The 27,935-nt window shown below is 46.0% G+C and overlaps 1 protein-coding gene across 3 annotated transcripts in view; it reads right to left on the bottom strand.

Moving 5' to 3' along the window:
- Positions 1–27,935, bottom strand: part of LOC140207356 (alpha-2-macroglobulin-like) — a 127,795-nt gene that overhangs the window by 35,556 nt on the left and 64,304 nt on the right. For all 3 annotated transcript variants that reach the window (XM_072275908.1, XM_072275906.1, XM_072275907.1), the window contains exons 15-21: positions 27,595–27,715; positions 25,416–25,537; positions 25,000–25,051; positions 20,043–20,126; positions 19,230–19,406; positions 12,615–12,696; positions 6,754–6,910 (exon numbers count right to left, since the gene is read on the bottom strand). In XM_072275908.1, coding sequence (XP_072132009.1) covers positions 6,754–6,910; positions 12,615–12,696; positions 19,230–19,406; positions 20,043–20,126; positions 25,000–25,051; positions 25,416–25,537; positions 27,595–27,715 — 795 coding nt within the window. The remainder of the gene's footprint in view (positions 1–6,753; positions 6,911–12,614; positions 12,697–19,229; positions 19,407–20,042; positions 20,127–24,999; positions 25,052–25,415; positions 25,538–27,594; positions 27,716–27,935) is intronic.

Here is a 27,935-nt window from a genome sequence, read left to right on the forward strand (position 1 = left end):
TGAAGGCCAAAACACTGTATGCCTTCTTAACCACAGAGTCAAACTGCGCAGCTGCTTTGAGTGTCCTATGGACTCCAACCCCAAGATCCCTCTGATCCTCCACACTGCCAAGAGTCTTACCATTAATACTGTAATCCGCCATCATATTTGACCTACCAAAATGAACCACTTCACATTTAGTTGAGTTGAACTCCATCTGCCACTTCTCAGCCCAGTTTTGCATCCTATCAATGTCCTGCTGTAACCTCTAACGGCCCTCCACACTATCCACAACATCCCCAACATTTGTGTCATCAGCAAACTTACTAACCCATCTCTCCACTTCCTCATCCAGGTCATTTATAAAAATCACGCAGAGTAAGGGTCCCAGAACACAACCCTGAGGCACACCACTAGTGACCGACCTCCATGCAGAATATGACCCGTCTACAACCACTCTTTGCCTTCTGTGGACAAGCCAGTTCTGGATACACAAAGCAATGTCCCCTTGGATCCCATGCCTCCTTATTCTCTCAATAAGCCTTGCATGGGGTACCTTATCAAATGCCTTACTGAAATCCATATACACTACACCTACTGCTCTACCTTCATCAGTGTGTTTAGTCACATCCTCAAAAAATTCAATCAGGCTCGTAAGGCACGATCTGCCTTTGACAAAGCCATGCTGACTATTCCTAATCATATTATACCTCTCCAAATGTTCATAAATCCTTCCTCTCAGGATCTTCTCCATCAACTTACCAACAACTGAGGTAAGACTCACTGGTCTATAATTTCCTGTCCTATCTCTACTCCCTTTCTTGAATAAAGGAACAACATCTGCAACCCTCCAATCCTCCGGAACTTTTCCCGTCCTCATTGATGATGCAAAGATCATCGCCAGAGTCTCAGCAATCTTCTCCCTCGCCTCCCACAGTAGCCTGGGGTACATCTCATCTGGTCCCAGTGACTTATCCAACTTGAAGCTTTCCAAAAGCTCCAGCACATCCTCTTTCTTAATATCTACATGCTCAAGCTTTTCAGTCCGCTGCAAGTCATCCCTACAATCACCAAAATCCTTTTCCATGGTGAAGTAAAGTATCCATTAAATACCTCTGCTATTTCCTCCGGTTCCATACACACTTTCCCACTGTCACACTTGATTGGTCCTATTCTCTCATGTCTTATCCTCTTGCTTTTCACATACTTGTAGAATGCCTTGGGGTTTTCCTTAATCATGTCCGCCAAGGCCTTCTCATGGCCCCTTCTGGCTCTCTCATTTCCTTCTTAAACTCCTTCCTATTGGCCTTATAATCTTCTAGATTTCTAACATTACCTAGCTCTCTGAACCTTTTGTAAGCTTTTCTTTTCTTCTTGACTAGATTTATTACAGCCTTTGTACACCACGGTTCCTGTACCTTACCATAACTTCTCTGTCTCATTGGAACGTACCTGTGCAGAACTCCACTCAAATATCCCGTGAACATTTGCCACATTTCTTCCATACTTTTCCCTGAGAATATGTTTCCAATTTTCTGCTTGATAGCCTCATAATTCCCCTTACTCCAATTAAACACTTTTCTAACTTGTCTAGAAACATAGAAAATAGGTGGAGTAGGCCATTCAGCCCTTCAAGCCTGCACCGCCATTCAGTACGATCATGGCTGATCATCCAACTCAGAACCCTGTACCAGCCTTCCCTCCATACCCCCTGATCCCTTTAGCCACAAGGGCCATATCTAACTCCCTCTTAAATATAGCCAATCAACTGGCCTGAACTGTTTCCTGTGGCTAAGAATTCCACAGATTCACCACCCTCTGTGTGAAGAAGTTTTACCTAATCTCGGTCCTAAAAGGCTTCCCCTTTATCCTCAGACTGTGACCCCTCATTCTGGACTTCCCCAACATCGGTAACAATCTTCCTGCATCTAGCCTGTCCAATCCCTTTAGGATTTTATACATTTCAATAAGATCCCCCCTCAATCTTCTAAATTCCAACGAGTATAAGCCTAGTCGATCTAGTCTTTCCTCATATGAAAGTTCTGCCATCCCAGAAATCAATCTTGTGAACCTTCTTTGTACTCCCTCTATGGCAAGAATGTCTTTCCTCGGATTAGGGGACCAAAACTGCACACAATACTCCAGGTGTGGTCTCACCAAGGCCTTGTACAACGGCAGTAGTACCTCCCTGCTCCTGTACTTGAATCCTCTTGCTATAAATGCCAGCATACCATTCGCCTTTTTCACTGCCTGCTGTACCTGCATACCCACTTTCAATGACTGGTGTACAATGACACCCAGGTCTCGTTGCACCTCCCCTTTTTCCTAATCGGCCACCATTCAGATAATAATCTGTTTTCCTGTTTTTGGCACCAAAGTGGATAACCTCACATTTATCCACATTACATTGCATCTGCCATGATTTGCCCACTCACCTGACCTATCCAAGTCACCCTGCGTCCTCTTAGCATGCTCCTCACAGTTAACACTGCCACCCAGCTTCGTGTCATCTGCAAACTTGGAGATGTTGCATTTAATTCCCTCATCTAAGTCATTAATATATATTGTAAACAACTGGGGTCCCAGCACTGAGCCTTGCGGTACCCCACTAGTCACCGCCTGCCATTCTGAAAAGGTCCCGTTTATTCCCACTTTTTGCTTCCTGTCTGCCAACCAATTCTCTATCCACATCAATAGTCCAGAATCTAAAGAGTTTTGAAAAATTATCACTAATGTATCCACTATTTCTTGGGCTTTCTGTTCCTATCCCTCTCCAATGCTATTGTAAAGGAGATAGAATTATGATCACTATCTCCAAAATGCTCTCCCACTGAGAGATCTAACACCTGACCAGGTTCATTTCCCAATACCAGATCAAGTACAGTCTCTCCTCTTGTAGGCTTATCTACAAATTGTGTCAAGAAACCTTCCTGAACATACCTAACAAACTCTACCCCATCTAAACTCTTTGTTCTAGGGAGATGCCAAGAAATTAAAATCTCCCATCATGACAACTCTGTTATTATCACACTTTTCCTTTGTTTTCTTTACTAACCCTTTAGTTAAGATTCATAAATATAATTCCGTTAATTGTATGCAGTGTGCTGTCTGTCATTTCTTGGCACTGAGTTGTAACAGGGAAGCAAATTACACAGCGTCCCCACAAACCAGGGTTTGACGTCTCAATGTCAGGGGTTTGGTGGGACCGGAGTGTGTATTCCCAGGACTTATGTAGCCAAGGAAACCAGCAGAGTTTCATGGGGTTCAGATTAGGTTTGTCCATTGAGGCAGGGCAAGAATGGGCGGGTAAACTTCTATGAATCCTATGATTTTCAGTACTCCGATTTTGACAGGAGATACAGAACAAACAGTATGTAGATCTCCCAATGAGAGAGAGTGCGATACTGGATCTGCGATTAGCGAAGGAGACAGGGCGGGTGACACACGTTTGTGTAGGGGACCACGTTGCAGCCAGTGGCCACAATGCTATCAGTTTCACAGTCAATATGCAACTAGATAGGTCTGGGCCACAGGTTGAGATTCTAAATTGGAGAAAGGTCTGTTTTAATGATATCAGAAAGGATCTGGCAAGTGTGGATTGGAACAGACTGTTTTATCGCAAAGGTAAGTAGGAAGCCATCAAAATTGAAATTTTGAGGGTACAAAGCTTTCATGTGCCTGTCGGAATGAAAGGCAAAGAAGACAGGTTTAGGGAAACTTTGTTTTCAAGAGATATTGAGGCCCAGGTTGAGAAAAAAGTGGTTCGTAGCAGATATAATCTGGTAGGAACAAATGAGGCACAGGAAATGCAAGAGAACACATAGCAAAGAAATTGGTAGTCTAAAAGAAGGCATGAAGTTGCTAAAGCAGACAAGGTGAAGGAGAATCTTAAGGAATTCGACAGATCTGCTATGAGCAAAATACACAATCTGGTAAAACGAGAGGGAAAGTTCTAAAAAGATGATGGTCTCACTTTGAATATAAACTGGAATTCGAATTTGTTTGTAAAGAAGGTGGGAGAGCGGAAATCTGATTGGATGAGGTCTAACCAATCAGGCGGGATAGGATGATGGGGTATAAATACCACCGGACAGGACATGCCCAGGCATCATACTTATATGCACAATCCCAAATCAGTCCCTGTCTATCCAGATATATACACAATCCTGAATCAGTCCCTGTCTATGCAAATAATTATATAGACAATCCCAGATCAGTCCCTGTCTATCCAAATATATACACAATCCCGAATCAGTCCCTCTCTATCTAAATATATACACAATCACTAATCAGTCATAGTCTATACAAATATACACACAATCCCAAATCAGTCCCTATCTGTACAAATAATTTTATAGACAATCCCGGTTCAGTCCCTGTCTATCTAAATATATACACAATCCCTAATCAGTCCCTCTCTATCTAAATATATACACAATCACTAATCAGTCATAGTCTATACAAATATATACACAATCACAAATGAGCCCCTGTCTATCCAAATATACACACAATCACGAATCAGTCCCTGTATATCCAAATATATACACAGTTTCTTAACTATATTTAGTGAAGAAGCCTCAACTGCTTCCCTGGGCAGAGAATTCCAGAGATTCACCACTCTCTGGGAAAAACAGTTTCTCCTCATCTCCGTCCTAAATCTGCTTCCCTGAATCTTGAGGCAATGTCCCCTAGTTCTAGTCTCACCTACCAATGGAAACAACTTTCCTACTTCTATCTTATCTATCCCTTTCAAAATTTTGTATGTTTCTATAAGACCCCCTCTCATTCTTCTGAACTCCAGTGAGTATAGTCCCAGGCGGCTCGATCTCTCCTCATAGTTTAACCCCTTCATCCCTGAAATCAACCTGGTGAACCTCGTCTGCACTGCCTCCAAAGCCAGTATATCCTTCCTCAAGTATGGAGACCAGAATTGCACACAGTCCTCCAGGTGCGGCCTCACCAGTACCCTGTGCAGCATAACCTCCCTGCTCTTGAATTCAATCCCTCTGGCAATGAAGGCCAACATTCCGTTTGCCTTCTTAATAACCTGTTGTACCTGCAAAGCCAACTTTTTGCGATTCATGAACAAGTGCTCCCAAGTCCCTCTGCACAACGGCACGCTGCAACCTCAACCTTGTCATGGGGTTCGGGGGCTTTCATGCGTCAATGGCCCCAGAGAGCTTTGTTGGCTGGAGCCAGGGCTTTGTGCTTTGGCTCTTGGTAGGGTCACACATGCCTATCAGGTCAAAGAGTGGTCCACTGGACCTGCAGGTTTGGGCTAACAAACTTGACTGGCCAAAAAGCAACTGTTATGGAAACAGTCATGGAGAAATGTTCTGCAGACACAAAGATGGAGGACCTTCATTACTACCCTAAAAAGCAGCACTGTAACAGGGTATAAGTCCTCTGTAATTTAACTTGATGTTGGAACCATTGGTTATTGCACTTCGTGAAGCTAAAAATATACAAGGAATTTCTATAAATGGGACTATTCATAAGATCTCCCTTTATGCGGATGATCTTTTGGTTTATGTTTCCAATCTCAAAGAATCTGTTCCTAGCTTATTGAAAGTATTAAATGAATTTGGATTGTTTTCAGGATATAAATTAAACCTGCATAAAAGTGAATTATTTCCTTTAAATGATTCCGCTTCTATATATGATAACATTGCTCTAAAAGTTACAGATTCTTTTAAATATTTAGGTATCATTATCACTAAAAATTATGGAGACCTTTATAGAGCTAATTTAGTTCCCTTAGTGGATTTTATGAAGCAATTTTTTTTCTAGATGGAATCCACTTACACTTTCGTTAGTAGGTCGAATTCATGCGTTAAAATGCTGATTTTACCAAAAATTTTATATGTATTTCAAAACATTCCTATTTTTCTAACTAAGAAGTTTTTTGATCAGGATGACTATTATTTTGTTTGGAATAATAAAAGACCAAGAACTGGACAATGTCATTTACAAAAATTAAAAAAGGATGGAGGTCTTACTTTGCCTAATTTAAGAATGTATTATTGGGTGGTTAATATACGTTACGCGTGTTCTTGGTTATATTGGAAAACTTGAGGAAGGATATACTGGCTTTGGAGGTGGTGCAGAGGGTGTTCACCTGGTTGATTCCAGAGATGAGGGGGTTAGACTATGAGGAGAGATTGAGTCACCTGGGACTGTACTCGCTGGGATTCAGAAGGGTGAGAGGACATCTTATAGAATCATATAAAATTTTGAAAGAGATAGATAAGACAAAGGCAGGAAAGTTGTTTCCAGTGGTGGGTGACATTAGAACTAAGGGACACTACCTCAAGATTTGGGGGAGTAGATTTAGGACGGAGATGAGGAGGAAATGCTTTTCCAGAGAGTGGTGTCCCAATTAAACAGTGAAGGCTACCTCAGTAAATATATTTAAGACAAGGTCGAATAGACTTTTGCATATTAGGAGAATTAAGGCTTATGGGGAAAAGACAGGTAGGTGGAGGTGAGTCCGTGGTCAGTTCAGCCGTGCTCTTATTGAATGGCGGGGCAGGCTCGACGGGACAGATGGCCGACTCCTGCTCCTATTTCTGAAGTGGATGTGGAGGGGACGTTTCCTGTGCTGGGGGAGTCTAAGACCAGTGGACACAGCCTCTGAGTAGAAGGATGCCAATTCAGAGCGGAGATTAGGAGGACCCACACCCATTTCAGAGTTGAGATCTGCTCGTCCCAGTGGTCCCTGCTACACAGTCACAACCTGCTCTGGGTGTCCCCACACCCCTCCAGCCCTACCTTCATAGAGCTATGGAGCAGTTTGCCCACGTTGCCGAAACAGCCCGACTCCAGCCGGTACTTGAGGAAGAAGGAGGCGGCCTGCTGCAAGACTGAGTCGTCGATGAAGATGTAGGGCTGAGCGTGCAAGAAAGACTTCAGCACGAAGGCAGTGAGCCTGTGGGAGGGAGGGGTGAGATGCGGTAAAGGCTGTGGATGCCTGTTCCTCACTTAGTCTCCTCACCTCCCTCTTTCCTCAGTTCCCCCAACCCCTTTCCTGTTCTCCCTCCTTCCATTCGCTGCCTCTCCCCTCCCCTTCCGCTGTCACCCCCCCCATATTCCCACCCCCTGTACCAACCTTCCCACCCGTGTCTGTGATGTGACATAGTGTATTGGGGGGGGGGTCTGTGTGTCTGTGAGTGTGTGTGTATCAGTGTGTGTGTGTGTCTGTCTCTGTGAGTGTGTGTGTCTGTGAGTGTGTCTGTGTGTCTGTGAGTGTGTGTGCATGTGTGTCTGTGAGTGTGTGTCTGTGACTGTGAGTGTGTGTGTGTGCATGTGTGTCTGTGAGTGTGTGTCTGTGTCTGTGAGTGTCTGTGTGTGTCTGTGTCTGTGTCTGTGTCTGTGTGTCTGTGTGTGCCTGTGAGTGTGTGTGCGCGTGTGTGTCTGTGTCTGTGAGTGTGTGTGTCTGTGTGTGTGTGTGTCTGTGAGTGTGTGTGTGTGTGCCTGTGTGTGTGTTCCTGTGTGTGTGTGTCTGTGAGTGTGTCTGTGTGTGTGTGTCTGTGTGTGTCTGTGTGTGCTTGTGTGTGTGTGTGTCTCTGTGTGTGTGTGTGTCTGTGTGTCTGTGAGTGTGTGTGTGTGTGTCTGTGAGTGCGTGTGCGTGTCTGTGAGTGCGTGTGTGTGTGTGTGTGTGTTTGTGGGTGTCTGTGTGTTTGTGAGTGTCTGTGTGTACGTGTGCATGTGTGTGTGCCTCACGGGACTATTTACCATGACCAGTTAACCTATCAACCAGTCCATCTTTGGACTGTGGGAAGAAACCAAAGCACCCGGCGGAAACCCGTGCGGTCGTGGGTTGAACGTACAAACTCCTTACAGGCATCAGCAGGAACTGAGCCCAGGTTGCCTCTTCTACAAAGCATCGTGCTACACAATACGCTACAGTGTCGCACACATCCCTCCCCCACCCCAATACGCCATAATGGACTCGGTGCTTAATCCTGTTCTTACGTGTTATGGTCTTGACGTACGCTATGTTGTCACCAGAAAGCATGTGATGACTCTTGCCGGCAGCCCACGCGCCCCCCCCCCGACCCCCCCAGTGCATCCTTCGGTTCTTTTGGGTGTTACATGCAAAACGGTGCGTCTCTCTCTGGCAACACACATCAAAGTTGCTGGTGAACACAGCAGGCCAGGCAGCATCTCTGGGAAGAGGTGCAGTTGTTTTTTCGGGCCGAGACCCTTCGTCAGGACTAACTGAAGGAAAAGTGAGTAAGAGATTTGAAAGTTGGAGGGGTGGGGGGAGATCCAAAATGATAGGAGAAGACAGGAGGGGGAGGGATGGAGCCAAGAGCTGGACAGGTGATTGGCAAAGGGGATATGAGAGGATCATGGGACAGGAGGCCCAGGGAGAAAGAAAAGGGGGAGGGGGGAAAGCCCAGAGGATCGGCAAGGGGTATAGTCAGAGGGACAGAGGGAGAAAAAGGATGTGTGTATATAAATGAATAAGGGATGGGGTATGAGGGGGAGGTGGGGCATTAGTGGAAGTTTGAGAAGCCAATGTTTATGCCATCAGGTTAGGGTCAGGGTTTCCCAACTTTGATGTGTGTTGCTTGGATTTCCAGCATCTGCAGAATTCCTCATGTTTGCATTTCTCTCTGAGTTTGGGGGTCCAGATTCGGACTTAAAGTCAAACATTATCACGTGCAGGAAGTCAGCCAGGGGGCCCCATGGTACCCGGAGGAAACCCACATGGCGATGGGGAGAAAGTACAAGTTCCTGACAGATGGCAGCGGGAATCAAACCCCTGGCATGGTAATAGGGTTGCACTCACTGACTAGGATCCTGGGCTGCCCTCGCCACATCTGGCTCACCCTCCAAATCTTTCTTTCTCTTTCTCTCTCTCCCCCCCCCCCGTCTGTCTCTCTCTCTCCCCGTCACTCTGTCTGTCTGTCTGTCTCTCTCTCCCTCCCGTCTGTCTCTCTCTCCCCTCCCCCTCCGTCTGTCTTTCTCTCTCTCCCCCCCTCTGTCTGTCTGTTTGTCTCTCTCTCTCCCCGTCACTCTGTCTGTCTCTCTCTCTCTCCCCCACGTCTGTCTCTCTCTCTCTCTCTCTCCCCTCCCCCCCTGTCTGTCTGTCTGTCTCTCCCCCCCTCTGTCTGTCTGTCTCTCTCTCCCCGTCACTCTGTCTGTCTCTCTCTCTCTCTCTCTCCCTCACTCTGTCTGTCTCTCTCTCCCCGCCCCCCCCGTCTGTCTCTCTCTCTCTGTCTCCCTCTCTCCCTCCCTGCCTACATCACCTGGACAAGAATTGGAACTTACTGACCTCCCTCACCAACCCACGCTGGACAGACAGGGCATCTAACCACACGTTTCGACGTAAAATTGGCAAATAAAGCCCATAACGTATAGCAGCAGGATTACGCCTTCAAATCCAAAATCCAATCAAATTTATTATCATTGCTAAATATCTGCTAATAGATGCAGAGAATGAAACTGAGTTTCTCTGTGGCCAAGGTGCAAACCTTAACAAAAATAGCACATTCAAAATAGTGAGGAAAGAAGCATATTCAAGCAAAAATAAAACATTTCTATCCAAGACCCACAGCGATATGTCCAGCAATTTTGAAGGTAGAGTCTCCCAGCACTGTGCAGATGCACGTAATCTACCCTGTCATTCTGCCCCTCTAACACAGGAGGGAAGCACTGACCGGGGAGGCCGCCCCCAGCTGAGCATGGATTCCACGTTGCACTGCCTTCAGTGTCTCCTCCTAACCTGGTCTGTAGCAGCAGGCAAGCCTGCGGCTTGGAACCTAGTCCTTGCTGTGACCGAGGGCACACAGCTCCCATGCCGTCTGTCCCGCCAGCAGGCAAGCCCGCGGCCTGAGACCTAATCCTTGCTATGACCGAGGGCACACAGCTCCCATGCCATCTGTCCCGCTAGCAGGCAAGCCCGCGGCCTGAGACCTAGTCCTTGCTATGACCGAGGGCACACAGCTCCCATGCCGTCTGTCCCGCCAGCAGGCAAGCCCGCGGCCTGAGACCTAGTCCTTGCTATGACCGAGGGCACACAGCTCCCATGCCGTCTGTCCCGCCAGCAGGCAAGCCCGCTGCTTGAGACCTAGTCCTTGCTCGAATTAGGGTACACACTTCCCATGCCATCTGTCCCACCAGCAGGCAAGCCCACGGCTTGAGACCTAGTCCTTGCTCCGAATTAGGGTACACAGCTCCCATGCTGTCTATCCCACCAGCAGGTGACTGGCTCCTCCATTCTCCCGACTGGTTCCTCCGACCTCCCGACTGACTCCTGCACTGACACCTCTTTTGGCCTATTGACTCTGCTCTCCCATTCCATCATGGCTGATTTATTATCCCTCTCACCACCATTCTCCTGCCTTCTCCCCATAACCTTTGATGCCCTGACTAATCAAGAACAACCTACGCTTTAAATACACCCGACGACCCAGCCTCCACAGCCACCTGTGGTATCGAATTCCACGGATTCACCACCCTCTGGCTAAAGGGATTCCTACTTATCTTTGTTCTAAAAGAATGTCCCTCTATTCTGAGGGTGCCCCCCCCCCACTCCTCCTCTGTTGGGAAACATACTCTCCACATCCACACTATCTAGGCCTTAAAGAAGAGCGTGATCCAGAATTGGGTTCCTTAAGCCGGGGGTGGTAATGGCGACAAGCTCCCACTGTCTATTAAATGCACCCAATGGTGTGTGCTATTGACAACCAAGTCCAGCTCCTGGCCTTCACGTGTGGCTCAGCTACTGAACCCAGCAGAACCATTTCTACTGACGGGGAAGGAACGAAGGCAGGTCACTGGCGCCTTCAAACCAGTTGCTCCGGGCAGATATGACTCGTCAGCCATGACCAGCAGCTCATAGATAGAACATAGAATAGTACAGCGCAGTACAGGCCCTTCGCCCACAATGTTGTGCTGACCCTCAAACCCTGCCACCTATATAACCCCCCAACTTAAATTCCTCCATATACCTGTCTAGTAGTCTCTTAAACTTCACTAGTGTATCTGCCTCCACCACTGACTCAGGCAGTGCATTCCACGCACCAACCACTCTCTGAGTAAAAAACCTTCCTCTAATATCCCCTTTGAACTTCCCACCCCTTACCTTAAAGTCATGTCCTCTTGTATTGAGCAGTGGTGCCCTGGGGAAGAGGCGCTGGCTATCCACTCTATCTATTCCTCTTATTATCTTGTACACCTCTATCATGTCTCCTCTCATCCTCCTTCTCTCCAAAGAGTAAAGCCCTAGCTCCCTTAATCTCTGATCGTAATGCATACTTTCTAAACGCAGCATCCTGGTAAATCTCCTCTGTACCCTTTCCAATGCTTCCACATCCTTCCTGTAGTGAGGCGACCAGAGCTGGACACAGTACTCCAAGTGTGGCCTAACCAGAGTTTTATAGAGCTGCATCATTACATCGCGACTCTTAAACTTTATCCCTGGAAGGTAAAATCTGATCGCAAACCTCCGCTGCCTTGTGGCCATACCCACTCATGGGGAAGGCTTCAGGAATAAATCCCAAGGGAAAAATCTGGAGCTGGAGACCCTAAGGCAGTCTTACATTGAGTTCAATGCTGACTGGCAACTCCTGGTGCCGAACTGTATGGGTCTCTGCCGTTCCTTAGGGCTCCTCAGATGCGTGGAAAGGGGAAGCCTGCTGCCTGGGCAACAGCTCGCTCAGCCGTGTCGTGTTCTCCTGGCTTGCGTATCCGGACAGCTGGGACACGAAATCCATGGTCGGCCCTGACTGACGGAGGCCCTCACGATTCAGATGCAGATAAAGAGGTCACGAGTGTACGATTGTGGTCTTCTACTGCTGTAGCCTATCCACTTCATGGTTCAAGGTGTCGTGTGTTCGGAGATGCTCTGTACTATGTGTTGAGGTGTGCTGTACTATTCTATGTTCTCTGTTCTTCTGAGCATCATTTTTGTAACCCGTGGTAATTGAAGTTACAGTTACCTTCCTGTCAGATTGAACCAGTCTGGTCATTCACCTCTGACCTGTCTCTCTAACAAGGCATTTTCGCCCACAGAACTGCCACTCGCTGGATGTTTTTAGCATTGTTCTCCGTAAATTCTAGAGACTGCTGTGCGTGAAAATCCCAGGAGATTAGCAGTTTCTGCGATACTCAAACCACCCAATCTGGCACCAACAATCATTCCCATGGTCAAAGTCAGTTAGATCACAATTATTCCCCCATTCTGATGTTTGGTCTGAACAACAACCGAACCTCCTGGCCTCATCGGTGTGCTTTATCTGCATGGATTGCTGCCGTGTGATTGGCTGGTTCGATGCTTGCATGAAAGAATGGATGGACCTAATCAAGGGGATGTTAGTAACATGGACAAGAGAGGTAATGGTTCACTCTCTCTCTCTCTCTCTGTCTAGCTCCTTTCTCTCTCTCCCTACCTCTCTGTTACCTGCCCCCAAATCCCCTCCACCTCCCTCCCTCCCTCATCTGTTTCCCATTCTTTATCCTCTCCCTGTCACATTCCCCCTATATTTCCCTCTCGCCTGCCTCATTCCTTCACCTCGTGTGGCTCCCTCTGTCTCTGCTTCCCCTCCTCTTTCTGCGCTGAGGGGCATGCAGGGTGTGTGATACCAGAGGCAGGAATTACCGCCCACCCCAACACCGCTTACCAGGTGCTCCCCTCTCGGTCCCGGCTCCCGAAGGCACTGAAAGAACCGTCGACGTGCTTATAGTTCAGCTGGCGTTGATATCCTGTGAGCAGGAGAAAGGGATCGTTACAGCTCTCAGAACCCGGAACAGGTTTGTTATTACCGGCATGTGTCACGAAATGTGGCCTGTACCCAGCTCAGCACCATCAGGAAGGCCAGCCAGCGGCTGTATTTAGTTAGGAATTTGAGGAGGTTTGATCTGTCACCAAAGACTCCTAACTAGCAAATTCCTACAGACGCTCGACGAGAGCATTCCAGCTCGGCCTGGTACGGAGAAGATTGGAAGTGGCAGCAGACCCAGCGGGCTCTCTCAGGGGCACAACACTCCCCACCCTCGAGGACACCTTCAACAGACAGTGCCTCAGGAAGGCAGAATCCATCACCATCCCGGGACATGCCCTCTTCCCGTTACTACCACACGCTCAATGATTCAGGAACAGCTTCCTCCCCTCCGCCGTCAGATTCCTGAACGGTCCTTAAACTCATGAAAAGCAGTAAGCGTCATCAAAAGTCCTGGCAGGGAGGCAGCGAGTGGGAATAAAAGGGACCTTTTCTGGTCGGCTGCCGGTGACTTGTGGTGTTCTTCAGGGGTCAGTACTGGGACCAACTACTTTTCACATTGTTTGTCAATGATTTAGATAATGGAATTGATGGCTTTGTGACAAAGTTTGTGGACGATACAAAGATAGGTGGAGGGGCAGGTAGTGCTGAGGAAGCAATGCAATTTCAGCAGGACTTAGACAAATTGGAAGAATGGGCAAAAAAGTGGCAGATAGAATACAGTGTTGGGAAATGTATGATAATGCATTTTGGTAAAAGGAACAATAGTGCGGACTATTACCTAAATGGGGAGAAGGTTCAAACCTCAGAGGTGCAGAGGGAATTGGGAGTCCTCGTGCAAGACTCCCAGAAGGTTAATTTACAGGTTGAGTCTGTGGTAATGAAGGCAAATGTAATGTTGGCATTTATTGCAAGGGGAATTAGAATATGAAAGCCAGGAGATAACGCTGAGTCTTTATAAGATAATAGGCTGCACTTGGAGTATTGTCAACAGTTTTGGGCCCCGTATCTCAGAAAGGATATGTTGTCATTGGAGAGAGTCCAGAGGAGGTTCACAATGATGTCTTCCAATGTGAAGACCGATGAAAAATACGCATTCAGTTCCTCTGCCATCTCTGCATCTCTCATTACAGTATCTCCAGCGTCATTTTGTATTGGTCCTATATCTACCCTTGACTCTCTTTTTCCCTTTGTGTACTTAAAAAAAGCTTTGATCATCTTCTTTGATATTAGTCACCAGCTTCCTCTCATAATTCATCTCTTCCTTCCAAATGACCTTCTTAGTTTCCTTCTGCCAGTTTTTAAAAGCTTCCCAATCCTCTATCTTCCCACTAGCTCTGGCTTCCTTGTATGCCCTCTCTTTTGCTTTTACTTTGGCTCTGACTTCACTTGTCAGCCCTGGCAGTGTCCTTCTTCCATTTGAAAATTTCTTCTTATTTGGAATATATCTGTCTTGCACTTCCCTCATTTTTTGCAGAAACTTCAGCCATTGCTGCTCTGCTGTCCTTCCTGCAAATGTCTCTTTGCAGTCAACTTCAGCCCGTTCCCATCTCATGCCATTGTAATTTCCTTTATTCCACTGAAGTACCGACACATTCGATTTTAATTTTTCCCTCTCAAGAACTCAATCATATTGTGATCACTGTTCCCTAAGGGTTCCTTAACCTTAAGCTCTCTTATCACCCCGGATCATTGCACAACGCCCAATCCAACACCACCGATCCCCTGGTGGGCTTAGCATAAAGCTGTTCTAAAAAGCCATCCCCTAGACATTCTACAAATTCTCTCTTGCGATCCAGTACTGGCCTGGTTCTCCCAATCCACTTTCATGTTAAAATCCCCAACGATTATCATGACATTGCCCTTCTGACACGCCTATTCTATCTCCTACTGTAATTTGTAATCCACATCCCAGCTGCTGTTTGGAGGACTGTATACAACTGCCATTAGGGTCCTTTTACCCTTGTCATTTCTTAACTCAACCCAGAGAGACTCGATTCCAATCCCAACCACAGCCTCAAAATTGAACATAAGTAAGGAGGATTTCTTTTGGCCAGAGTGGTGAATCTGTGGAATGCTCTGCCACAGACTGCAGTGGAGGCCAAGTCCATGGGTAAGTGGATCGTCTTCATGCAATGCTTTCGATGATTATATCCTCCAGATCTTCATTTTCATGGTAATGTTCAGGATGATCGTCAATATCTTCAAATTCTTAGTAGTTCCTAACTTGTTGAGGTAGCAAAATCATTCCTTTGCCACAGGCAGCTGAGGAGGCCAAGCCTTTATGTGTTTGAGACAGAGGTTGGTAGGTTCTTGATTGGTCAAGGCATGAAGTGATATGGTGAGAGGGCAGGTGTGTGGGTTTGAATGGGATCCGGGATCAGCCATCGGAGTGGACTCGATGGGCTGAGTTTCCTAATCTGCTCCTGCATCTTATGATCTGACGCTCTTATGCCATTTTGTTGCTGCTGCCATCAGGTAGAAGGCACAGGGGCCTCAGGACTCGGACCACCAGGTTCAAGAGCAGTTACATCAGGCTCCTGAACAAAAGGGGATAGCTACACTCACTTAAGGACTCTGTAATCTTGTTATTTCATGCTCGTTCTTTATTGCTCTTATTTATATCTCCACTTGCTCAGTATGTTGTCCACTGATCCTGTTATAGTTGCTTCTATAGACTTGCTGAGAATGCCCGCAGGAAAACGAATGTCAGGGTTATGTGGTGGCATCTACGTACTCTGATAATAAACTTTACTTTGAACTCTGAACTTTGAACACTCCCTGACTCGTGCTTTTCTTGTAATTTACTTATTTAATATATATGCATCTGTTAGTCTCATGAGACCATGGTGCACACACACACACACTCACACACACTCACACACACTCACACAGACACACACACACAGACAGACACACACACACACAAACACACACACACAGACACACACACACACACTCACACACACACACACAAACACACTCACACACACACAGACAGACACACACACACACAAACACACACACACACAGACACACAAACACACACACACTCACACACACAGACTCACACACACAGACACACAAACACACACACACACACACACAACCAGTCTCTCTCTCTCTCTCTCTCAGAAACATACACATCATCCCTCCTTGCTCTCCCACATCTCTATGCAATGTCAAATACTGCTTCCATTAGGTGCTTTGCTGTGTTGGAATCAGTTGTTTTTGAGTTCAATTACTAAAGTTTGCATCAGGACGAAAATTGAAGTTACCAACATTTTTAAGGCTTATATTTTCACAACATGTGGTGTGTGTCTCCCCCTGCTGGTAGCAACGTGGTATAGCAGACACTACGGTTATATGGCACGTACGCTGTTTTAATTCTCCTTTTGCCTGTCCCAGGGATGTGGCCTTACCTCAGAGTCAGAGTGTCAGTCTGCACAAATCACTATCTTGTCTTTGTCTGAGGTTTCACATCATCTGCACCTGTTCCTTTGCTTAAACTTTAAAATAAACGACTGCAAGGCAACTCATTCTTGGACTCCTAAAAGAGCCCGGGGATCAAAAAAAAATTCACCAGATTTTAAAAGAGGACGAATACATAATGTTAAATAGTCTCCGAACGTTTGAAAAAGAATAGCGACCCTTTATAAAGCCTGCTTGATCTCTAAAAATAATTTTACCCAAAATATTCTCCAACCGATTGGCCATTATCTTTGACAAAATCTTAGCGTTGATATTCCGTAATGAAATAGGTGTATATTTCAGTAGGATCTTTATCTTTGTTAAGAATTAAAGAAACAGAAGCCTCATAAAAAGTAGAGGGTAAGTTGCCTTTCGCAAAAGAATCCTGAAACATTTCCAACAAAAACAGAGAAAGCAACTTTCCAAATTTTTTATAAAATTCTACAGGATAGCCATCAAGTCCTGGGGACTTACCAGATTGCATTGAAAAAAATAGCTTTATGAATTATATATATATATTTGTCCTCTTTTAAAACTCCACAATGTGTTGTATCTTTGGATGCTGAAAAAGCGTTCCACCGAGTCGAATTGAAATATTTATTCAATGTTTTAGAGAAATTTGGCTTTGGTGGTAATTTTAATAATTGGATTAAAATGATATATAAACCCCTATTGCTACTGTTGTTACTAACAATTGTAGGTCTCCTTTTCTCAGCTTTCATGGGGGACAAGGCAAGGCTGTCCATTAAGTCTTTTGTTGTTTAATTTAATATTAGAACCCCTTGCTATTGCTCTTCGTGAGGCTAAAAATATCCATGGGATCTCTTGTGAATGAGACCATGCATAAGGTCTCTGATGATTTATTAGTTTATATATCTAACCCTGACAAATCCATTCCTGACTTGCTAAAATTATTTAATGAATTTGGAGGTTTTTCAGGATATAAAATAAATTTTAATAAAAGTGAATTGTTTCCTTTAAATTATTCTGTCTCTATATATGATAATACTCCTTTTAAAATTACAGACTCTTTTAGATATTTAGGTATTATAATTACTAAAAAATATAAGGATCTTTATAAAGCCAATTTTGTTCCCTTAGTAGACTCCGTGAAGTATTTATTTAGTAGATGGAGTCCACTTGCATTTTCATTTGTTGGTCGTATTCATACAGTTAAAATGATGATTTTACCGAAATTTTTATATTTATTTCAGAATATTCCTATCTTTTTGACTAGGAAGTTTATTGATCGGATTGATTCTATTATTTTATCATTTATTTGGAATAATAAAAGACCAAGAATTAGTAAATGTCACTTACAAAAATTGAAAAAGGATGGAGGTCTCGCTTTGCCTAATCTAAGAATGTATTATTGGGCTGTTAATGTGCGATACATGTCTTTTTGGTTATACTGGGTTGATAAGAGCGATCGGCCAATTTGGGTAGACCTGGAACTGAAAGTTGTAAAACAGTTTTATTTAACCTTGTTATTGGGAGCTCCTTTACCTATGCAATTAGTTAAAGTTGTTAATTTAAACCTATATCCTGTGATTAAGTATCCTTTACAAATTTGGTTCCAATTCTGCAATTTCTTTCATCTTAAAAAATTTAAACTTTGTTGTTTAATTTACCAAAATTATTTTTTTAAGCCTTCTTTGAGTAATCCAATTTTTTTACTTTGGAAAAACAAAGGTATTAATTCTTTTTTGGATTTATTTAAAGAAGATAGATTGATGTCTTTCGAACAATTAATTGATAAATATTCTCCTTCATACTCACACTTTCTGCAATACCTTCAAGTTAGACATTTTTTACAAAAATATTTAAGTAATTTTCCTTACATATTGGAGGCTGACCTGTTAGATACTATTATGAGTATGAATCCTTTGATTAAGGGTTCTATTGGAAGAATTTATAATTTATTATTACAATGGGCTAAGCATCCTTTATCTAAGGTTAAACAGGATTGGGAAAAGGAACTTAATTTCACTTTTATGATGGAGGATTGGATGCGGATATTGAAGTTGGTTAACTCTTCTTCAATTTGTGCTAGCCATTCATTGATTCAATTTAAAATTGTACATCGTTATCATTTGACAAAGGAGAGACTTTCTAAAATCTTTTCTAATGTTGATAGTCATTGTGATAGACATAAAACTGAGATAGCTAAACTGACACATATGTTTTGGTCTTGTTCTATAATGAAACAGTTCTGGAAGTCGGTTTTTTCAAAAATTTCTAAAGCACTTAAAATTAATTTACAGCCTAATAAATTAACTGTGCTTTTTGGAATAATTCCTCAAAATATTCATGGTATTTCTGTGTCTGACCAACATGTTATTGAATTTGTTACATTGATAACTAGGAGGGGCATTTTGTTGAAGTGGAAGGATACATCAGCTCCCACTTTGTCATGATGGTTCTCTCAAGTGATGCTATGTCTTAGTTCGGAGAAAATTAGAAGTCAAACCTTTGAACCTTTATTTGATTTTGAGAAAAGATGGGGCTCATTTGCTCGTTATTATCATTTCAGTTAATTGATATAATTTTTCCACGATCTAATTGTAAATTTTTTAGTATATTTTCTTTTCTTGCTGGCGGTTTGATGTTTATTTTTAGAAGCTTTTTGTATGACGCATGCCTCCGGGGTTGTACACCTAATGGGTTCTTTCTTTTTCTCTCAGTTTTCTGCTTAGTAGGTTTTTTTTGTTATCACAAAATTTTTTTTCAATCTTTAAGATAATGTTTTTTTTGAGGCATTGTAAATGTTGTTACTTCTATGTACTCATGTTATTTTTCCTGTATAACAATAAAAAGATTTGAAAAGAAAGAAAAAATTCACCAGATTTTTACAGAAAAATGGAGATTTGATCTTTGAAGTGCTAATTAATTGTGATAGCGGGCAAGATTTTATTTCTCTTTCTCTCTCTGTCTCCCTTACACACACCAGTCTCTCCCTCTCTCTCTCTCACACACACACACACAGTCCCTCTCTCATGCCTCACAGCTGGTGTGAGGGGGAAATGGGCCGTGCCAGTGTATTACCTATCCGCAGGAAGCCGAGAGCTTTATCCTTGATTTGGGGTGTGAGCTGGTGCGTCTTCTGCAGGTAACTGAGCACGTAGATGTTGGGGGCGAACTTAACCATGTTCTGCTCTCCGCAGCCCGTGGGCAGTTTGAGCAAGTGGTCCAGATTTTCCATCGCGCTCCCCATGAGATCACCTGCAGGTGAGAGAGGGGGGTCACAGGGTCACAGATCGCGTCTCACTATAAACGAGGCTTTCGAGTTCCCAGACGCTCCGACCCCATAGCAAGAGTGAGGTTGCTACACTCCCCTTTTCTTTTACAAAACTATCAAAGTTCATTTACAAATAATCAATATTTACAATACAGTATGTTCAAATTAAAATATGGTTACTACCGTCTATTAAACAGTCAATACCACGAGGGCCCTCTGCTCCAGGAAGCCCCCCAGTGTGCCCAAGGGACCGCATGCTCCCTCACCAAGGACAGCCGGGCACGGACGTATCCTCAGAAAAGGGGCAGGCCGTCAGTCCTGGCAGTGGCCTCCACCTTCTGCCGCCTAGACCTGTGAATGGCCATCTTGGCCAGGCCCAGGAGCAAGCCAAGAAGAATCCTCGTCACGACCCGCTCCCTCTGAACTGGGGGCCCGTAGGTGAGGGGTGCGGGTCTAAGGTGCAGCCAGAACCTCAGCAGCAGCTCTATGAGAAACTGAAAGAGTGGCTGCACCCTCTCATGTGCTGTTAACGCGTGGTACATTGACTCCTCCCGCCCGCAGAATGGGCAGGTGGACCGGGTGTCTGCCATATGGCACTGCCCGATGCAGCACCTCCTTACCCAGCACGGTGACGTAGGCTCTGGCCGACCCTTCCACCACGTCTTCCGGGACCTGCAGGTGGATCTTCTCCGTGATCTCCTTCCCTGGGGGTGGGACAGAGGAACAGGTCATACTCAAAGGCCTTTGGCAAGAGGAGGGTGTCTTCTCCTGTCTCCAGCCCTGCTGTGACTACAGAATTGGGTTCAGACCCAGATTCACGCCCAGTGGCCTCTTCATTAGGTACCCCTGTGCAGCTGCTCATTAATGCAAATATCTGATCAGCCAATCACGGGCACCAACTCAACGAACGAAAGCACACAGACATGGTCAAGAGGTTCGGTTGTTGCTCAGACCAAACATCAGAATGGGGGAAGAAATGTGCTCTAAGTGGCTTTGACAGTGCTGTTAAGAAGGAGTATCAGGTTGGCAGTGTTGTTAAGAAGGCATATGGTGTGTTGGCGCGTGGCCAAGTGGTTAAGGCGTTCGTCTAGTGATCTGAAGGTCGCGAGTTCGAGCCTTGGCCTAGGCAGCATGTTGTGTCCTCGATCAAGGCAGTTAACCACACATTGCCCTGCGATGACACCGGTGCCAAGCTGTATGGGTGCTAATGCCCTTCCCTTGGTCAACATCGGTGGCGTGGAGAGAGGGGAGACTTGCAGCATGGGCAGCTGCTGGTCTTCCATACAATCCTGCCCAGGCCTGCGCCCTGGAAACTTTCCAAGGCACAAATCCATGGTCTCATGAGACTAACGGATGCCTGTATAAGAAGGCGTGTGGTGTGTTGGTTTCATCAACCGTGGGATTGAGTTTAAGAGCCGAGAGGTAATCTTGCAACTATATATGACCCTGGTCAGACCCCACTTGGAGTACTGTGCTCAGTTCAGGTCGCCTCACTACAGAAAGGATGTGGAAACCACAGAAAGGGTGCAGAGGAGATTTACAAGGATGTTGCCTGGATTGGGGAGCATGCCTTACGAGAGTAGGTTGAGTGAACTCGGCCTTTTCTCCTTGGAGCGACGGAAGATGAGAGGTGACCTGATAGAGGTGTATACGATGATGAGAGGCATTGATCGTGTGGATAGCCAGAGGCTTTTTCCCAGAGCTGAAATGGCTAGCACGAGGGGGCACAGTTTTAAGGTGCTTGGAAGTAGGTGCCATAGAACATTACAGCACAGAAACAGGCCTTTTGGCCCTTCTTGGCTGTGCCGAACCATTTCTCTGCCTAGTCCCACTGACCTGCACACGGACCATATCCCTCCATACACCTCCCATCCATGTACCTTTCCAAGTTTTTCTTAAATGTTAAAAGTGAGCCCGCATTTACCACCTCGTCTGGCAGCTCATTCCATACTCCCACCACTCTGTGTGAAGAAGCCCCCTCTAATGTTCCCTTTAAACTTTTCCCCCTTCACCCTTAACCCATGTCCTCTGTTTTTTTTTCTCCCCTAGCCTCAGTGGAAAAAGCCTGCTTGCATTTACTCTATCTGCACCCGTCATAATTTTATATACCTCTATCAAATCTCCCCTCATCCTTCTACGCTCCAGGGAATAAAGTCCTAACCTATTCAACCTTTCTCTGTAACTGAGTTTCTCAATCCCCAGCAACATCCTTGTAAACCTTCTCTGCACTCTTCCAACCTTATTAATATCCTTCCTGTAATTTGGAGGATACCCCTAATTCGGCCTCACCAATGCCTTATACAACCTCACCATAACATTCCAGCTCTTATACTCAATACTTTGATTTATAAAGTCCAATGTACCAAAAGCTCTTTTTATGACCCTATCCACCTATGACGCCACTTTCAGGGAATTTTCTGTCTGTATTCCCAGATCCTTCTGTTCTACTGCACTCCTCAGTGCCTTACCATTTACCCTGTATGTTCTACCTTGGTTTGTCCTTCCAAAGTGCAATACCTCACACTTGTCAGTATTAAACTCCATCTGCCATTTTTCAGCCCATTTTTCCAGCTGGTCCAAATCCATCTGCAGGCTCTGAAAACCTTCTTCACTGTCTACTACACCTTCAATCTTTGTATCATCAGCAAATTTGCTGATCCAATTTATCATCCAGATCATTGATATAGATGACAAATAACAATGGACCCAGCACTGATCCCTGTGGCACACTACTAGTCACAGGCCTCCACTCCAAGAAGCAATCCTCCACTACCACTCTCTGGCTTCTTCCATTGAGCCAATGTCTAATCCAATTTACTACCTCTCCATGTATACCTCACGACTGAATCTTCCAAACTAACCTCCCATGCGGGACCTTGTCAAGGCCTTACTGAAGTCCATGTACACAATATCCACTGCCTTCCCTTCATCCGCTTTCCTGGTAACCTCCTCGAAAAACTTTAATAGATTTGTTAAACATGACCTACCATGCACAAAGCCATGTTGACTCTCCCTAATAAGTCCCTGTCTATCCAAATACTTGTAGATCCTATCTCTTAGTACTCCTTCCAATAATCTCCCTGCTACTGATGTCAAACTTACCGGCGTATAATTTCCCGGATTACTTTTCGATCCTTTTTTAAACAACGGAACAACATGAGCCACTCTCCAATCTTCCGGCACCTCACCCGTAGACAGCGACATTTTAAATATTTCTGCCAGGGCCGCTGCAATTTCAACACTAATCTCCTTCAAGGTCTGGGGGAACACCCTGTCAGGTCCTGGGGATTTATCTACTCTGATTTACCTCAAGATAGCAAGCACCTCCTCCTCCTCAATCTGTATAGGTTCCATGACCTCACTACTCGTTTCCCTTATTTCCATTGACTCCATGCCAGTTTCCTTAGTAAATACAGATGCAAAAAAAACCCATTTAAGGTCTCCCCCATTTCTTTTGGTTTCATACATAGCCGACCACTCTGATCTTCAAGAGAACAAATTTTATCCCTTACGGTCCTCTTGCTCTTAATATACCTGTAGAAGGTCTTTGGACTAACCTTCACCTTGACTGCCAAAACAACCTCATGTCTTCTTGTAGCCCTCCTGATTTCTTTCTTAAGTTTTTTTTGCACTTTTTTTTAACTCCTCAAGCATCTTATTTGCTCCCTGTTTCCTGTACATGTCATACATCTCTCTCGTCTTCTTTATCAGAGTTCCAATATCCCTTGAGAACCAAGGTTCCTTATTCCTATTCACTTTGCCTTTAATCCTGACAGGAACATACAAACTCTGCACTCTGAAAATTTCTCCTTTGAAGGCTTTCCACTTACCGATCACATCCTTGCCAGAGAACAACCTGTCCCAATCCACGCTTTTTAGATCCTTTCTCATTTCTTCAAATTTGGCCTTTTTCCAGTTTAGAACCTCAACCCAAGGACCAGATCTATCTTTATCCATGATCAAATTGAAACTAATGGTGCTTTGATCACTGGAACCAAAGTGTTCCCCTAAACACACTTTGTCACCTGTCCTAACTCGTTTTCTAATAGGAGATCTAATATTGCATCCTCTCTAGTTGGTACCTCTATATATTGATTTCGAAAACTTTCTTGAACACATTTTACAAACTCTAACCCATCTAGACCTTTAACAGTATGGGAGTCCCAATCAATATGTGGAAAATTAAAATCCCCTACTATCACAACTTTATGTTTCCTGCAGTTGCCTGCAATCTCTCTGCAGATTTTCTCCTCCAATTCTCGCTGATTATTGGGTGGTTACAATACAACCCCATTAATGTGGCCATACCTTTCCTGTTTCTCAGCTCCACCCATAAGGACTCAGTAGACAAGCCCTCTAATCTGTCCTGCCTGAGCACTGCTGTAATATTTTCCCTAACAAGCAATGCCAACCCCCACCCCACCCTTTGTTCCCTTGCCTCTATCACGTCTGAAACATCGGAGCCCTGGAACATTAAGCTGCCAGTCCTGCCCCTCCTGCGGCCAAATTTCACTAATAGCTATAATGTTGTAATTCTATGTGTCAATCCACACCCTCAGCTCGTCAGCCCTCCCCACAATACTCCTTTCATTGAAATAGACACACCTCAGAAGATTATTACGACCACACACAATCCTCCTATTTGTAACTTTGCATGAACTTTTAACATTATTTATTTTCACCCCCGCTCCACTACCTGCTCTGGCACTCTGGTTCCCATCCCCCTGCAAATCTAGTTTAAACCCTCCCCAATAGCGCTAACAAACCTCCCTGCAAGGATATTGGTCCCCCTGTAGTTCAAGTGTAACCTGTCTCTCTTGTACGGGTCCCGCCTGCCCCAGAAGAGGTCCCAATGATCCTGAAATCTGAAATCCTGCCCCCTACACCAGTTCCCCAGCCACGTGTTCATCCACCAGAGCATCCTATTCTTACCCTCACTGGCACGTGGCACAGGTAGCAATCCTGAGATTACCACCCTTGAGGTCCTGCTTTTCAACTTCCTACCAAGCTCTCTATACTCACTGTCCAGGACCTCCTCACTCTTCCTTGCTATGTCATTGGTACCGATGTGCACCACTACATCTGGCTGATCACCATCCCACTTCAGAATGCTGGGCACGCGATCAGAGGCGTCCCTGACCCTGGGACTGGGGAGGCAACAAACCATCCGGGAGTCTCTGTCACGACCACAGAACCTCCTGTCTGTGCCACTAATTATCGAGTCCCCTATCACTACCGCTCTCCTCTTCTTCCACCCTCCCTCCTGCACTGCAGAACCAGACTCAGTGCCAGAGATCTGGCTGCCGCAGCTAGTCCCAGGTAAGTCATCCCCCACCCAACAGTATCCAAACCGGTAGACTTGTTGTTGAGGGGAATGGCCACAGGGGAACCCTGCTCTGCCTGCCTTTTCCCAACGCCTTGTTAATGAGAGAGGTCGGAGGAGAATGGCCAGACTGGTTCAAGCCGACAGGGAGAGGGCCACAATTCAGGCAGGCCCTGGCGGCTCACCCGGGCACGTACTGGAACCTCAGGATCCATTTTTAAAAAACCCCTCAGACCATGTGGAAATCCACCTACCAGCGGGACAGAGCAAGGAGCTGCGCGACAACTCAACCTCTGAGCCTTCGGGCTGCGGAGAGAGGGAGACACGGGGTGAGTTAGAGCGACGGGCAAAGAGGGACGGAGGGAAGTGGTCCGGAGTGAGAGAAGTTGAGGGAGGGAGTGAAGGGGGGGACTGGGAGACAGGAGTGAGGGTATTGAGGGTTTAGAGTGAGGGAGGAGTGAGGAAGGGGGAGGGAGAAATGAGGGCTGTGAGTGAGGAGGAAAGGGAGGGTATTGAGGGGAGTGAGGAGGGAAGTGAGGAGCAATGGACGTCAGAAGCTACGGGAATGAGGGACGGAGGAGAAGGCGAGTCAGGGACACGGTGCGTGGAGGCGGCGTCTCCAGGAGGGGACGGACTCCGGCTCCGAGCAGCCGCGGAGAACCGCGCTGACCTCAATAATCAGCGGCTTCCGGATGATGTCGATGGCTCCCTGGGGCGGGATGATGACGACTTCATTCCCACACAGGATGGGTGAGCTGACGGACTCTGCCCGTACCGTGATGTTCACCTCGCCTGGAAAACAGAGAGGGTGAGCGGGATAGAGTTGGGGAGGGGAGGGTCAAGAGGAATGAAGAGGATGAGACAGACAGAGAGAGAGAGAGAGAGAGAGAGAGACCATAAGATATAGGAGCTGAAGTAGGTCATTCAGCCCATCGAGTCTGCTCCACCATTCAATCACGGCCTGATCCAATTCATTCAGTCATCCCCACTCCCCTGTTTTCACCCCATACCCTTTGATGCCCTGGCTAATCAAGAACCTATCGATCTCTGACTTAAATACACCCAATGACTTGGCCTCCACAGCCACTCGTGGCAACAAATTCCACAGATTTACCACCATCTGACTAAAGTAATTTCTCTGCATCTCTGTTCAAAAAGGACGTCCTTCAATCCTGAAGTCCTGCCCTCTTGTCCTAGACTCCCCCACCATGGGAAATAACTGTGCCATGTCTAATCTGTTCAGGACTTTCAACATTCAGAACGTTTCTATGAAATCCCCCCTCATTCTCCTGAACTCCAGGGAAATAAGGAGCCCAAAACTGCACACAATACTCCAAGTGAGGTCTCACGAGTGCCTGATAGAGCCTCAACATCACATCCCTGCTCTTATATTCTATACCTCCAGAAATGAATGCCAACATTGCATTCACCTTCTTCACCACTGACTCAACCTGGAGGTCAACCTTTCGTGTATCCTGCACAAGGACTCGCAAGTCCCTTTGCATCTCTGCATTTTGAATTCTCTCCCCATCTAAATAATAGTCTGCCCGTTTATTTCTTCCCCCGAAGTGCACGACCATATACTTTCCAACATTGTATTTCATTTGCCACTTCTTTGCCCATTCCCCTGAACTATCTAAGTCTCTCTGCAGGCTCTCTCTTTCCTCAACACTACCTGCTCCTCCACCTATCTTTGTATCATCGGCAAATTTAGCCACAAATCTATTAATCCCATAGTCCAAATCATTGACATACATTGTAAAAACCAGCAGTCCCAACACTGACCCCTGTGGAACTCCACTGGTAACCAGCAGCCAGCCAGAATAGGATCCCTTTATTCCCACTCTCTGTTTTCTGCCGACCAGCCAATGCTCCACCCACACTAGTAACTTCCCTGTAATTCCATGGGCTCTTATCTTGCTAAGCAGCCTCGTGTGGGGCACCTTGTCAAAAGCCTTCTGAAAATCCAAGTACACCACATCTACTGCATCTCCTCGAAAAACTACAGTAGGTTAGTCAGGCAGGATTTTCTTTTCAGGAAACCATGCTGGCTTGGGCAAATCTTGTCATGTCCCTCCAGGTACTCCGTAATCTTATCCTTAACAATCAATTCCAACAACTTCCCAACCACTGATATCAGGCTAACAGGTCTAGAGGTTCCATTCTGCTGCCTCCCACCCTTCTTAAATAGCAGAGTAACATTTGCAATTCTCCAAATGCCAGAATCTATTGATTCTAGAAATATCATTGTTAATGCCTCCGCAATCTCTCCAGCTACTTCTTTCAGAACCCGGGGGTGCATTCCATCAGGTCCAGGAGATTTATCCACCCTCAGACCATTAAACTTCCTGAGCACCTTCTCAGTCGTAATTTTCACTGCACAAACCTCACTTCCCTGACGCTCTTGAAAGTCTGGTATACTGCAGACATCTTCTACATTGAAGACTGATGAAAAATATGCATTCAGTTCCTCTGCCATCTCTGCGTCTCTCATTACAACACCAGTGGGACAGAGAGACAGAGACGGAGAGACGAGAGACGAGAGACACGAGAGACACGAGAGACACGAGAGACACGAGAGAGACGAGAGAGACGAGAGAGACGAGAGAGACGAGAGAGAGACAGAGACAGAGACAGAGACAGAGAGAGAGAGAGAGAGAGAGAGAGAGACCACTCCTCCCTGACCCAGGGGTCGGTGGGACAGGGATGGGGAAGGGGAACCCACGGCCGATTCTCTCCCTCCCTCCCTCCCTGACCCAGGGGACTGTGGAACAATGGGGGGGGGAGGTGATGGGGGAACCCAGGGCCGATCTCCCCCCCCAATGTTCAGAGGTGGATGTCGTACTCACCCAGCCCCGAGGCGGTCAGGTTCCAGCTGAGGGTAACACTGTCCTTGGACAGGACGCACAACTCGTGCTCGCGGTTGGATGCCAAATTGAAACCCTCGGCTTCCTCCAGGGTGATCTTGACCTTGTGACGGTGGGAGGGAGAAGGGGAGAAGGCGTCAGCGGGGTCCTCAGGGTGGGGATAAGTGGTCATGACGGTGAGCCGAGCCAACGAGCAGTCTGGGGGGGGGCAAAATGTGAAGGAGAGACGGCGGACCGACGGGGAGACGAGGGAACGGTGTGGGAGGGGGTGAGGAGGGAACACTGTGGGAGGGGGTGAGGAGGGAACGATGTGGGAGGGGTAA

The sequence above is a fragment of the Mobula birostris genome, chromosome 13 (genome assembly GCF_030028105.1).
Source record: "Mobula birostris isolate sMobBir1 chromosome 13, sMobBir1.hap1, whole genome shotgun sequence".
Classification (NCBI taxonomy): Eukaryota; Metazoa; Chordata; class Chondrichthyes; order Myliobatiformes; family Myliobatidae; genus Mobula; species Mobula birostris.